This window comes from Rhipicephalus microplus, chromosome 7, assembly GCF_043290135.1.
Source record: "Rhipicephalus microplus isolate Deutch F79 chromosome 7, USDA_Rmic, whole genome shotgun sequence".
Taxonomy (NCBI): domain Eukaryota; kingdom Metazoa; phylum Arthropoda; class Arachnida; order Ixodida; family Ixodidae; genus Rhipicephalus; species Rhipicephalus microplus.
Window position 1 is genome coordinate 37,982,065 of NC_134706.1, and position 14,829 is coordinate 37,996,893.

The following is a 14,829-nucleotide window of genomic DNA, read 5'->3' on the forward strand; positions in this document are numbered from 1 at the left end:
CAGCTCGAAATACACAGGATAGGGGCTGAGGTCGAATCAGAAGGTGTTTGGCAGTGCTGAGTTCCATATGTTGTGTTAATGTTGTGTTATCCTGTGTCACAAGTGTCGAAGTGTTTGTGCTGTGATGTGATGTATAGTGTTGTATAATTGTTGTAATGAGAGAAATTTGTACATTTGTATAATTGGGAATGTGTGGTGGAGTGTTGTAATCATGTACCTGTGGCTATATTTCATGTGTCGTGAAATTGAATTACAATATACAGTTGTATTGAGGATCTATTCCGAATGTGAAGTGTCATGAGCGATGGTTTGTGTTACAGTCTTTCAGAGTGTGTGGTGTCTGTTCGCGCTCGTTTGTGTGGTTTTGAATATTATGAGATAATATTCTTAAAGTGGGGGGCAGTGTCACAGAACGAGCGCTAAAAATGGGCGCGCCACCAAATCGTCGCGACGAAACGCCGGAGTGGCGCCGCGAGGTCAAAAGAAAAAAGAAAACAAACATCTAAAGGCTCCCCCGGGGCGCGCGCTCTCCCCTCGGAAGCGTGGCTTCGCCGACGAACCTCCTCGCCCCACATCGGCGGCCGAGATAGCCCGCGAAGGTTCCAGAACGAAAGGGGCGTGGTCATACCGAGTTGAGTCATCGGCCGCGGAGGGCGTTCCAACCGTCTCGCCCTCTTCCCAGCCTTCGCTGCGTATCGCGCCGACGAAATGACGAGAACCGTCTGAAATGTCGCGCGCAAGGTATTTAACCGAGCAGCCGAGATGAGAGATCAGGAGAAGACGGAGTTAGCGCCAGAGCGCGTAGGGATTCCGCCGTGGAGTCGGCGAAGGTTTTGTCCGTAGGTACGAAGCAGGAGATGAAGAGGATTTCCACCTGAGGGGTGAAAGCTCGAGCTACAGGCAAGAGCATGTGTCTACCGCTATCGAGCGAGGACGCGTGGCAACAGCTGCGTGTGTGAAGCCGACGTGTTCGGGCGAAGAAGTTTGAAGCTTGAAGAGTGGCCAATTGAAGACGCGAAGTTTCCTGGAAGAGAAACTTCAGAGGGCTGCGGAACGACAACAACGCTGGACTTTGAGTGAGTGATTCTCGGAAGAGTATCATCTAGACTTTGGTTCCAAGAACTTTGGACTGAATAGGTTTTCTATCTCTTTAGTCTTTAAGTGTCTTGGTTGTTCAATGCATGCGACTGCATTGTAGTGCGTATCGTTGTCTGTGTCCGTTGTTTTGAGTGTGGCTGATTGTACTGTGTAGTACGTTGTTTGATTGGTGACGTATTGTATGTAACTATTGTGGAGTGTGCATTCTTGTGTATTGTTTTCGATCTGCCATTTTTGAGAATATAATCTTTGTTTTGTTTATCAACTCTCGGCTCTGACTTGTTCTTTGGGCCACAGCCGGCGTCTGCTGGCGCGCCAAAAAGGACCACTTCTAAATTGTCCACGCTTTCGTGGTGCGGTTCGGGGGGCCAATACTTCGGCCCTTGGAATCAGCCCGGCGATCGCCTTCCTAATTAATGGGACTGTGTGACAGTTTCTGAAAGTATTTTTCTATCTCTTTGCAAATGTTCACACACCACAAAGTGGTAATTTTTCTGTAATGTCATTCTAATTGCCCAGATTCTTGGTGCTGTTAACATGCAGACATGTAAAAAAATGGGGAACCGACTTCGAGACTTCTTTATAATTAGCCGGCACCTGTGTTAGAAGCTCTGAAACGAATTTATGAGCACTTTTATGAGGATTGCAAAACATGCACACCATGATTGTTGCTTTTTGAAGAAGCTGTGCGTTTTCAATTTTTATTTATTTTTCTCAAAAAAGTAAATTTACGACTGTTCAATTTTGAGGCCACAATATCTCTGCAGCTAGGGCAGGTACAATAATAATTCTTTTTGCAATGGAAACCTGTATATGTGTAGAATGCAAGTATGGGAGCAGAAATTAGAGCACAAGCCTTTTTAATTAATTACTCATCAAAATTGTTATAATTCCTACTACTTTTGCAAATGGATAGTTCATTTTGCTGTAAGATAACCAAGAAAGGCCTAAAAACAAAAAAAGTCTTGCATACTTTCACTCTATAGTCATTAGTCTATGTTAGCATATATTAAATATCACTTTTAGTTAAGCACTTTTTTTTCTATGGTGGCCTTAAACAATAGGGGGTGAACTTAAGTTATCTCAGGAACAAGATCAGTTACAGGAAAACTAATTAAATATTTGAAATCAGCAGAAAAAACTGCATAATCCTGTGTAGTTTGATCAAGTTCACTGAAGAAATAAACAAAGAATGTGTAAGACCGGTCTGCCCCCTTAAACGTTTGCAGTTTAATACATTCAGACCTAACTATAACAAAGTTGCATCTTACACAAAAATAAGTTCATCATATCCGAAAATTTATAATTAAAGCATATATTAAACACTATATTTATTGCAAGGCTATTTTGACGCCGTTATAAACGGTATTTGATTATATCAGGGTGCACTATATCGAGGTTTGAGTGTATATGCACTTCATTTATATGCAGTCTTTATCATGCACTAGTCCACTATTTTTCATACTATTGCCTACACTGTCACCCATACCCTGCCAACGCTGTTGCCAATTGCTCAGCAGGTGCCAGATGCCCAGTTTGTGCCAAGCCGTTAAGGCTTAACATGCTTGTTCTCTGGTTCCACGAGAGATAGCACAATGGTTGTGACCACATGAAAGTGTTGTTGAGCCTTGGGTATTGGTCCTCATGTCATTTAGTCTTTATATAGAAGCAAGGCATGCAATGCTGCATTCTCTTAATCGATTCTATTCGTTTAGGGAGAGTTTGTTTGGAACAACATTACCGACGAGAAGAAGACGTACAAGTTCCCACTGGAATTGGAAGTAAGTGATGTACAAAAGCTTAATATACTTTATACAAAACTGTGAAGTCCCTTGGAACCATGAAAACCTGCATGTATTGTTGGAATTTCTTCTGAACAGATGTAATCCATAAAAATGCATGCCTACTATTTTCTCGTGTACCTTGTGACCCCATCTCAGCATAATAGAAAGGGCTCGTTTTTTCTTGATCTTGTCGTGCTGTAGCTTATCAGCACCAACTAGGCCGCTTCGCTGCATCCCTTAAAAAGTCCCACATTTTTCATGGAGGCAAAAATGCTTTATGCTTGTGTACTTAAATTTAGGTGCGTGTTAACAAACCCCTGTTAGCTAAATTTCTGGAGCCCTTCACTACAGCGTCTCTTATGACCATATGGTAGATTTGAGACTTTAAGCCCCAACAATTATTATTATTATTATATATTAATAAAGAAAGCATTACACCCACATGGTAATCAAAAATGAGGTTGAACATTGAAGCTCATTTGGCAGTATAGCGAATACAGATAGGACGGACCACTATTTACGACAGTAGTTGAATGATGTTCTTGCCCAATGGCATTTGGAATGTATGCCGTAATTAATTTATAGACATAACAATTAACAAAGCTATTTTCGTGCTGGATATGGCTTAAAGGTTTGACTGTAAAGACATTACTACATCGCAGAAATTTTAAACTTCTCTCTTAGCTGTGCTTTATATATGCCAGTACATAACCGAAATATGCAATGAAGCCTGGTGGAGCCCCTTGAAGAGTCGTTTGCTACGTTTGTTCTAAATGTGTCACCAACTGTAATTTTGCAGTTTGCCGTGATGAGAACATAGTTTCAGTTCATGAGCACCGATTCACCCCTAGGGCAGCTAGAGCACAACTTTCTGTGACCCTAAACTGCAGGCGCCATCCCGAAGGAACCGTCAGGTCGTGGGCATGACAGAAGCAGCTCCGGATGACGGGAGCAAGCGCGAATCTAACAAGAGACGAAGTCTTTCGTGGTCTCTTCTAGGGAGCAGCCTCGCCAAGGAAGCTAGCCAGTACAGCCTCTCTGCGAGCGGACTGGTAAGTCGGCATGCTACCAATCCAACCGTAAAAAGAAATATCGTGCAAAACTCATAATCACTTGTCGCAGGCATTCTGGGACATCGGTGAATCAAACAAGTCCATAGGTTCAGGGGCTGAAAAAGCAGTAAGTTGTGCGTGTGCATTTCAAACTTCCCTCTGCAAATTTTTCTAATGCTTATGGTCGTCACTTTTTCAACCGATAGCTCTTCGAGATCCTCGTGCGGTGTGACCTACAGGTACTATATAGAATAGACGTTTCTGGTTGTTTGATTGCACGCACTTGCTGTACAAATAAGAAGCAATAGGTATGTTTCGCATGCTATGAAATCACGATAACGGGGATGTAATAAATTATACAGATACAGTCGATGTCTTATTTTTCGTACTTTCTAGGGACCATGAAATCATCCAAAGAAAAAAAACTGTAGGTAGCTTTTGTTTTAATTATGTCTTTATGTTTAGTGTAATCTGCTGTTTCAGTTACAGTTTAGCCTTTACACACTAGCCATGCTGCACTTTTGATTCATTTGCTTGGAAAGTATAGCCAGTCTTATGAATTTGACCGTGTCCTCCTGCTTGGTCAGTCCTGATGGGACGGCCAAAGACTCTTCACTACTACTTGTGCCATATGTTTGTGCACCCTAGTTAACTTAGTTTTATGTATATAATGGTTTGATAGACAGCGCAGTATGTGATGTAAGACTGTGCATGCATGGAGGCCAACATGTTTATAGTTGAGTATAGGAGCTGAGATCTCTAATTGTCACTGTATCAATCCTCTTTGCTCATACACCAGGTTTTATTCACGACTATCGGACGGGCTGTTTTAAGGTGCCGGGCAGAAAACATTGCAATCTAAGTGTCTGTAGTGAAGAAATGGTTTTAGAAGTACATATATTACTCTAGAATTCCATCATTACATCACAAAAAAATTCGGGATCGGAAAAAACATATCATTCAGTAGCAATCGCATGAAGACAGCTTGAAGCGATTGGTATTTCGTAACATAATTGCTGTGAAAACATAACAGACCATGTCAACAAGGCTTTACTGTGTAGTCAGTCTTTGCCTTTTTAAGTTTAAAAGTATGTAACTACTTTTAATACTTATTTATTTCTAAAATATGGATTTATTTTGCCATCGTTCCAGCCCGAAGAAGACGTGCCGAAGTTCCGCAAGATGAAAGTCGTGGACCTCGAGGATGACGACCTCAACCGTCATGATTGCATGGCAATGGTCTGCTCAGTCATTGAGCACATGGCCAGCATTGGAATCATCTGCAAGACTGTTGAGGTGAGCTTCCTTGGAGATGGCAATCCATCCTCACCATAGTTATCTAGGCATTTATCCTCAGCCTAGATTCATTTAGTTAGTTTTACACTCACTTTGCCAATAATAAAGGAAAGAGGTGTAAATTTAAGGGCTTGTTTTCTTCATCATACAAAGAAAATGGGTACTGGCAGCACTGACTGATGCTTTTGTGTTTAAGTAGACATACATATCCTATGCACTCTCAAATTATGACAGGTAGATTGCCACTATCCCTCAAGAGGAAGGTATATAACAGCTGTATTTTGCCGGTACTTAGCTACAGAGCAGAAACCTGGAGACTTACAAAGAGGGTTCAGCTTAAATTTAGGACGACGCAGCGAGCAATGGAAAGAAAAATGGTAGGTGTAACCTTAAGAGACAAGAAGAGAGCAGAGTGGATTAGGGGACAAACGGGGGTTAAGGATATCATAGTTGAAATAAAGAAGAGGAAATGGACATGGGCCGGGCATGTAGCGCGTAGACAGGATAACCGCTGGTCATTAAGAGTAACTAACTGGATTCCCAGAGAAGGGAAGCGGGTTAGGGGGAGACAGAAGGTTAGGTGGGCAGATGAGATTAAAAAGTTTGCGGGTATAAATTGGCAGCAGCAAGCACAGGACCGGGTTAACTGGCGGAACATGGAAGAGGCCTTTGTCCTGCAGTGGACGTAGTCAGGCTAATGATGATGCTGATGATGACATATCCTATAAAGTGCATGGAGGGATGACCATTGCCGGAGCTCGGTGGTAAAGCATCGTACGCATATTTTTCATGACGCGTCCAAAGCTCTACGACTGAGCAACGTCTGACACGTTATTCCATAACACATTACATAACATGTTATCACCATACGACATTTCAAAATAAGAGTTGCCCTATGAGTTAGGTTTCAGTTATGACTGTCCTTTACACGATGGCTCCCATTTGGAAAGGCCGTGGTTCAAGGGGGAGCGCAGAACGCTCGAAATGGGGAAATGTCCATTTCCATTAGGTGGTTTCTCGTGCACGTAACTTGACCAATTATAGTTTTTACTAACGTGCAGATAGTTTGTATAATGTAATTCTCAGGTTCTTGTTGTGCTAGTAAAAAAGTTAATTTTACTCACTTTTCAGGAAGCAAAAGCCAACCCAATGCCCAAGTGGCTGAGCACCATCACAGGAGCAATCACTGCAGACCATACCAAGCCAAATGCCCTTCTTTTTCTCTGTAGAGTCATCATCAATTGCGCTGAGGTGAGTTGATATCTCGTAACTTTGTTGTTTTGCGTTGTTAAGTTTGCGTTGTATTGTCGCCTGTCGGTCGCGATGTGACACCCTGTGCTGCGACTAATTCCACCATCGTAATTTGCATTCAGACCCCATTTCTGTCTCTTTCCAGGTTCTGAAGGTATATGTGCATCAACTCCTGCCAGTCATACTTGACATCCTGGCACGAAGGAAACTTGGGTCTGAGCTAGACGCCTTTGTCATTGACCTCGTTGTGACAGTGCTGACTTGGACCGCTGATCTAGATGCCAAAGTATGTAACGTTTCTATCTTTGTTGTGTGAAGCATTGCGATTGCATGTATAGAGGAGACAACCAAGCCAGATGCAATAGATTTTAATTATTTTAATATAAGTTAATTTAACCTTTCGTCTTATTAAATCCCATCTGAATGTCCAGTTCTCTTTTCTTTTTCAACCTGACATTTACCCTTGCCAGCAAGTCACACGGTCTCTTATGTATCACCTAAGGTCACTCTAAAGGGGAAGCCATCTTGCCATATTAGTGATACCCTGAAGCTTTCCGTACCTCAAATGGTACATATCGGGATAGAGATGTCACAATGACATGTCGAAATGTTTTGGTGGACTGTGGTATCAATATGATGTCACGCACGACCTCACCACAACGTTATTTGTTATCATGCTAGATTTAATGAGATTTGGTTGACATCGACGGTCACTTTTCAAAATTGATCAAGCACCGAAGGCTTTCGTTTTACTAATTCAAGTTATCACTGGTCATTGATTAGACTATAGCAGCCGATTCGTGACCTAGAACGTTGGGAACATTGTTGTATGTCAGCTACCCATTGTCACAAGTCTCTTTTTACATTCCCTTTTTCGATTATTGCTGGGAGAGGCCCCAATGATGCAACCCAGCGACGCTGTCACGTACGAATCGACAAAAGATGGGAGTTGGTGGTGCCTGTATGCTTTTACAATCCAGGATCTCAAAGGCTTGGGTGTAAGCAACCAGGCACAGTCGGTGCTGGAATTCCTGGTCACGCACTGCGGACACCAGAGAAGCGACATCCAGAACACCCAGTTGGAGCTGGTGAATGCGTGGGTCGGGACGTGGAAGAGGCAGCTGCGGTTTCCTGGAGAGTTAGTACCGCTCACTTGTTCATTTTGACGTGTTGACGGCGTCCTAGTGAAATTCACGAATATGAAATAGGCAGGGCCTGTAGTCAGATAACTGCTGGTCATTAAGGGTAGCAGAGTGGGCTCCAAGAGGAAGCTAGCATGCGAGGGAAATGCAGAGTTAGGCGGCCAGACGAATGAAATTAAAAAGTTTGCCGGCATAGCATGGCCACAGCTAGCACAGTACTTAGAGGGTTTACTTTGGAGAACCATCGAAGAGGCCTTTGTCGGGCAGTGAGTATAGCCAGGCTGATACTGATCATGATTATTTCCTGTGTGCGAATGGATGGCTAGGACTATTCGAAAAGAGCGCCGTAACATTTTTACAAGCTATCGTAACATTACTTTGCTATGCTTCCTGCCATAAAAATTTTTCAAATTCATCAAGTTTTGTAAGTGGTGTAGGCACGTGTGAATAGTAAAATTTAGGTTGGAATTGAACTCGGAGCAAATAGTGATTTGGGTAAATAATTTCTAATCGACTTTGACTGATATATAATATATCGAACATTATAGAGACAAATGAGCATACTTGTCATGACCCAACAAACCTGCACAATATATTTTTTTCAGTCGAAACAAGGTTTGTGCAAACACTCTTATATGGTCTAAGGGAGATGAATGCAACTTCAAATTTGACTTTTGGTAAAATGCAAGCGATAACATGCGAGATACGCCATGTTTTAAAATTTACTATATGTGTAGCATTTGTCATTATAACATGCTTTTAAACTTTAAAAATCTTGAACCTATGTGAGGGTAATATGTTCATTTAACATTGAAGTAGGGCTTTGCGGCAGTGGGCATTTCTTCTAGATAGGTGTGTTCACGGTACAGCACTCATGTAGTGCAGTGAAAGCTCATTAACAGGGGCTTGACGTATAGTTTATAACTGTCCATTTGATCATTTCTGTTCATGTTCATTTTTCTTTGTTCATTTCTATTCGTTCGTCCTGTCTAGTGAGCCGACATGTTCAAAGGGGGAAAAAACATATTTGTGCTGAAGGTCCTGATGGCGGGCGTATGTAGCTTTCAGTGCACGTTGGAAGGATAGAAATGAAGAAGTGCTCAAAGCGTGCTGTAAGTCACCATAACTCCCCTTGTACGTTGCAGATTCAAAAACATTTTGTGGCGACTGATTTATGAGAAAATAAAATTCGATAGTGAGGACTTTTGATAATTACTTGGAGATGCATTGCCAGTCCCCTTCAACACATAAGGCCTAGTGAGGTGCTATGCAGGGGCTGTATACTTGGACGACCACTTGCAACAACAGTGCCGCTTCATGTGAGAAAGAATCTCACGTGTTCGATCACTAAATCAACTACGCGGTAGTCTTCCCTCAAATAGCTCACTGGTTCACAATTCACATTTGAAGCGGCGTTATATCAATTTCCTACTGAGAGTTTGTCGTTGGGATTGTCAAGTTTTATATCGAAGAGGGGCTCTTATAGGTACGAAGCACCTGAGCAGCATGGCTGGGCGGTGTTTCCTCTCAACACGGTGTGTCATGTAGTCGCTATTCATCATCATCATAAAGTTAACTTCACATGATGATGTCATCCTTTCATGCATTATTACGACACGAGGTCGGCAAAATTAGTGGCCTAGTCAGGACGTGATCGTGACATGTCTGAGCACCTTAGGGTGTCAGCTTTTCGGCGTATCACGGCGTCACGGTCCATCATTAAAATGGGTATGCACCACTAAGGTTGGGTAAATCACACCACTCATCACTGGCTCACTAAAAATGAAGAAGGCGACAGATAGCCCAACGAATAGCCTATGACGTTAAGGGATCTAAAACACCATTTTTTACATGCTGTGCGCCTCCCCATTTTTTTTACTGAGAACATTATTTCATTCAAACAAATTTCTGTGCCCCGTGGGGTCAATTTTAACGATCTTTTGTTGTGTGTTATTTAACAGGGAAACATGAATGTTGACACGCTTAAAAAAAACATTGAAATTGTTTGTGGTTTGATATAGCCTAATTGTTAAGAGACACGAGTGGAAGCAACTTTTTTTCTTGTTTTTTTTTTTTTGCAGCACCATTCTGCAGCTTTGTGAAGCCATTTCGTTGGATGGCAAAGATGCAAGGGGCGTATTTCTCTTTGGAATTTTTGTCAAAAACGACCTCGTTGACTTTCTTGAAATCCAGGACTACTCCCTTGAAAGGTAAACTGCATGCAAAAAAAAAATGGATGGGAACATTGTGTCGTTTCTTTCAGTTTACCTCTGATCTTGAGTATAATATGCAAAATTCAATCGATCTCACCAGTACAGCAGCCTTCATTTAAACATATTGCAACCAAATGAGATAAGAAGGCATTTATAAATAAAGAACGGTTTATGAATATCTGCCGCTTTTCTTATCTTCTAACACACAGGTGATATGAAACTGATATGTTCAGTGTTTACACCCTTTAGAGATTTTTGCGCTCGACTGATGGTCACACTAAATAGAAGAAAGGTGAGGAAAAATTTTTGGTAGAGTTTAGGAGTGTTCTTTTTTATATAGTATACGTGTTTGTGCAAATGTGTGTGTACAAACGGGGATGCATGTAAAAGAAAATAAACCATTATATTATGCCATATAATCCGTCCAGAGTCACGTTTGTGTTTAATTAAACAAGTTACCGAGACATTTTGGGTCGTATAAAATCAACCATCGTACTACGATTAGTATAAAAGGTATGTAACACTTAATGAGTTATAAAGGGTTTCATTAGCAATTGTGCTAAAACACTCTGGAAATCTCCTTAACAAACGAATTTGCACAGACCATCATCATATTTGATGACCCACAAATTGATAAATGTGAAGTCTTGAACTTTGGAGCAACCCTACGGTAGAAACACTAAATGTATGCTACAATTCGGCACCTCTCGTTCCACTTCTCCAGAATCCTGGACCGTTTGCCGAAACTTCTGGCTGGCAAACACCGATTGTTGTACACGACGGTAGCCGATGTTGTGGGGCTCACGTTTTGCAAGATGAACGAAGGTGTCGGCATTGACAACAATTTTCTCGGCTCGGTAGAGTCAAACCTAGCAGCCATTTTGAAGATGGGCCAGCGCGACCAGTACGTGTTGGTCCTGAACCGCATCTGTCGTCTCTACGAGCCATTCGCAAGAAGGTATGGCTCTATTGCATCACAATTGCATCACACCTTTTTATGTGAAAAGCTTTGATGTGGAGTGACACAATTTTACACAATTTCACAATGACACTCAATGACACAATTTCACACATTGGTGCATTCGTTACTACTTTGACTTAGGCATGTTGGTCCATCATTAGAGGATACCTGACAAGTGCAAACGATGGAGACGAAACACATACAAGACTGACGCTATTCTTACAACTGGCGTTTGTTTTAAATGAACATTGTAATGTACCCGCACATCAAGTACAGATGCACGCATCGTCCCACAAGAGATTGTGTGGGTGAATCTTCAAACATGAAATCTCAAATTAAACCCATGTTGTATGATTGTGCGTCATAAAAAAAGCCATTTCATGTTATTTAACACCAAAGATGGACAGCTGACACATTTATCACCCGATCTCTTTATCAAGTAAGCCTCAGCAATTTTACGTTCTGTTTTTGAACTACCTTTCTCAAGAAAAGTGAAATAAACATGTACAAGCACCTCCTTTGTGAAATTCTGCCAAGTGGCTACCAAATCCCTTCTTGACATAATTCATGACTAAGAAATCTTAGCGCCACAGAACGGAAACAAATGAAAGAAACGTAGACAACACGAGCGCTAACTTCAAACCAAGTTTATTAGGAAACACACATGAATATATACGAACTCAAATCACAGAAATCTCACGCCTACTTTTTTACACATATATTGTTATACAACGTCATACAAAAACAAAAAATGTAATATCAGGAAATAAACAGGTAAACGCGCATGTGTAAATGGAACCAAGAAAACTAAGAAAAAAACTTAACAGCCCCCCGAAAAACCCTACAAACGAAAAATGTGACACCAACTGCGCATGCTTACCTCGGTGAAACTATGAAAACGTGCTCATTAGGAATGAAAATTCTTTATCGTGAAGGAGTACAGACGGATGACTCACGCACTTCTCGCCACGTTTTCGGATGAAGCAGGCCTCAACTAATTCTCGGGTTAACTGCTCTCTGTGACGGAATAGCACAGCTGTTTGATCGAACATTGGAGTACAGCCACACTGACGGCAATGTAATGCCAAGTGGGATGTCGGTGTGCCTTTCAAAGAGCTGTGGTGCTCGCGTAGACGGATATTGAGACACCGCCCAGATTGGCCCACGTAAACGTGTCCGCACGAAAAGGGCGTCTCGTATACCACCCCTTTTACACAAGACACGAAACGAATGCCATGTCTCATTGTGCACTTGCCTTTTTTACCACTTTTTTTATTTTCACGGTGCTGCAGTCTCGGGCAAATATCCTTCAGTTTACTTTTGGCTGAAAACACCACGTTGACGCCAAAGCGTGCCGCCACTCTCTTAAACCGGTGGGACACTCCGTGAATATAAGGGATTACCGAGAAAGGTCTGCTCCCTTTGCATCTTTCCGTCGCCGCCAGCTTACCACCTGCTCTTATGGTTTTAAGCAACCTTTCACTAACAGCGGCTATAACAGCATCAGGGTACCCTGCCTGCCGCAACTTAACTGCTTGTTCACACATGCTTTGTCGAATCAGGTGCGGGCATGACTTTGAGATGGCAGACCGGATACAGGAGCTGGCTATTCCACTCTTTACAAGTCTGGAGTGACCAGACTGGTAGTCAAGCAAGCCCTTTTGAGACCTTGGTTTATATCGCCAGCATAAACCATCAGGGCTAAATGCTAACTGGAGGTCTAAATACTGCAATGCATCGTTCCGGGGTACCTCACATGTGAACGTCAAACCGTGCCCTTGCTCCCTGAACACCTTCATTACATAACACCTTCATTGACATAATTACTGCACTGTCTCGCTCTAGCGCTGAAGCATTGGCTAGTCTGTCTGTAAAGACACGTCCACAAGTCAGAGGTAATTTGGGGCACTACATTTGCAGTATGTACAGTATAAAAAGTCTTACGATTGGTGGGACATCGCACGTGCTTTCTGGCCCTCTGAAGTTTGCATATAGCTGATATAGTTTACTAGGCACTCGCTTGATATCACGTTATTTAGCTACCTTCAGGTTATTAGATCCTTTATGCGAGTATGACATTGCTGGCCTTCTGTCAACATCTTTTTGTAGCCTGCTCTTATGGCTGCTTTGATTTCTTAAGCAATGGCTTGCAGAGAGATGAGATAACAGAGACTGGAAAGCATGCCTTGCATAATCTGTTAACCTGCTTGGATACACTTAGCTTCATTTGTTAAAGGCATGATCTGTGCAAAGCAATGATAAGACAAGTATAAACCGCAAGACAACGATAGCACCAGTCCTGTTGTTCGTGTTATGTCTTCATCATTTGCACTCGTCAAGTATCCTTGCTAATGCACTTTTAATACTGTTACTGCCATGTTAATTGGCCTTTCCTACATCACAAATATATTAAGGGCTCTTCGATGGTGCATTAACTTAGAATGTAAAAGTGTAATCCTGAATTTCAATAGTGTGTGCCATACATGAACCATGATATCAACCAGCATCAAATGTTGTGTGTGTCGTTGAAGCCCGAGACAAAAAAAAGGTGTGGAGTTAAGGGCCGTCATATTCATGGAGAAATGAAAGCTAGTGTGTGTGTTAACACGCTAGTTTGCGTGAAAGAAAATTCTTAATGATGTTTTTTTTTGAAACACCGACAATGCTTCAATTTCTGGTGTAAGGGAGTTGACAGCATTGTGCTTCTGTGCTAGAGTTCCGGTATTTGATTCCTGTGGAACTTTCAGTTTGCTGATTTGCTTCGTTAATTTCTTAATGCTTTATCTTTTAACCTATTTATACTTCCTCATTTTACTTTTTTTACATTAGAAGATGCTGTATTACAGATGGGCTCTAACACCTTATCCTGCATTTCCCACATTATGAATTGTTTTGTGCATGGGCATTAAGAACTGCACAGGCCCTAAAACAGTTCACGTAGGTTTTAGTGAAACACAAAAGAGAAACGCTGTGTCGGTTTAAATTACTGTGCCAGAACTCATTTAGTCTCAACAATAAAGCAGTACGTATAGAAATAGTACTGACCCTAAATTTCGAAAGCATGATAACTAGTGGCATATATTTGTGTGGACACGCATACACCATTGACAAAACATGTATCTATAGCTTTGTGTCTATAAAATAAACCGAAGGTCGAAGTTCGATCTTTCCGAAACTTTAATGAGAGTATGTTGTTTGCATTCAAGAGTTTCTAAGTATTTCCCAAAGGTATTGAAGCATGGTTTGTTACATGCCTGGTTACCTCACCACGCAATGTAATCCACATGTTCATAATTTATGATGTCACATTGAGCTGGTGTGTAAACATTAAGGCGGTAGTAAGGACGTTTTCGGTATTGCGGAAGAGTAATCGTCAAGTACAAATAAAATTGCTTTTCTCTTAAGTTCTCACTTTAGGACAGGAGATTGGATTCTTTCTTTATGTCGCTTTCAAGCACTCTCTATCATGTCTATCTTTTTTTGCTCTCTCCCACGCTTGTCCCTACAAAGCTTCACCGAAACAATGATGCTACAGCTGCCACGAGCCTTGGCCAGCTTCAAGGTCGCCATCCTGGAGGTCATCGCCATGGCCTGCATCGGATTGGATAAGCCCGTCCAGAAGTTGGAGGGACTCGGTTTCATAGACATGCTCGCTCACGGGTATGTGCTCTGATTGATCCTTATCGATGGCCACCTTCACTGAGCCATTCGGTCTGAATCATTACCGTATTTACCCAAATATAACGCACCCCCGATTCTAACGTTCACCCCAATTTGGCAACAGAAAATAAAAAGAGAGAGAGACCCAATTGTAATGCGCACCCGAATCTGATAAAAGAAAAAAAGAAAGACGTACTTAACTGGAACGAGCACGCGATTTCTGCGAACGAACGGGAGGAAAAGGAAGCAAAGTATTTTCAGTAAGGGAAACAAAATGTTTTTTTACCTAATCGCTATCGCTCTCGGAGAGCTTTTTGTCACTCTCGGACCAGAGCATCTAGTCTTCAGTTCCGTCCATAGCATTAGAAATTC

General features: G+C 41.9%; 1 protein-coding gene across 4 annotated transcripts in view; it reads left to right on the forward strand.

The window, feature by feature from the left end:
- Positions 1-14,829, forward strand: part of LOC119180381 (DNA-dependent protein kinase catalytic subunit) — a 231,258-nt gene that overhangs the window by 100,844 nt on the left and 115,585 nt on the right. For all 4 annotated transcript variants that reach the window (XM_075869063.1, XM_075869064.1, XM_075869065.1 and 1 more), the window contains 10 exons: positions 2,814-2,879; positions 3,773-3,934; positions 4,005-4,061; positions 5,087-5,230; positions 6,362-6,481; positions 6,627-6,767; positions 7,462-7,619; positions 9,705-9,833; positions 10,561-10,794; positions 14,308-14,457. In XM_075869063.1, the coding sequence (XP_075725178.1) occupies positions 2,814-2,879; positions 3,773-3,934; positions 4,005-4,061; positions 5,087-5,230; positions 6,362-6,481; positions 6,627-6,767; positions 7,462-7,619; positions 9,705-9,833; positions 10,561-10,794; positions 14,308-14,457 (1,361 nt within the window). The remainder of the gene's footprint in view (positions 1-2,813; positions 2,880-3,772; positions 3,935-4,004; positions 4,062-5,086; positions 5,231-6,361; positions 6,482-6,626; positions 6,768-7,461; positions 7,620-9,704; positions 9,834-10,560; positions 10,795-14,307; positions 14,458-14,829) is intronic.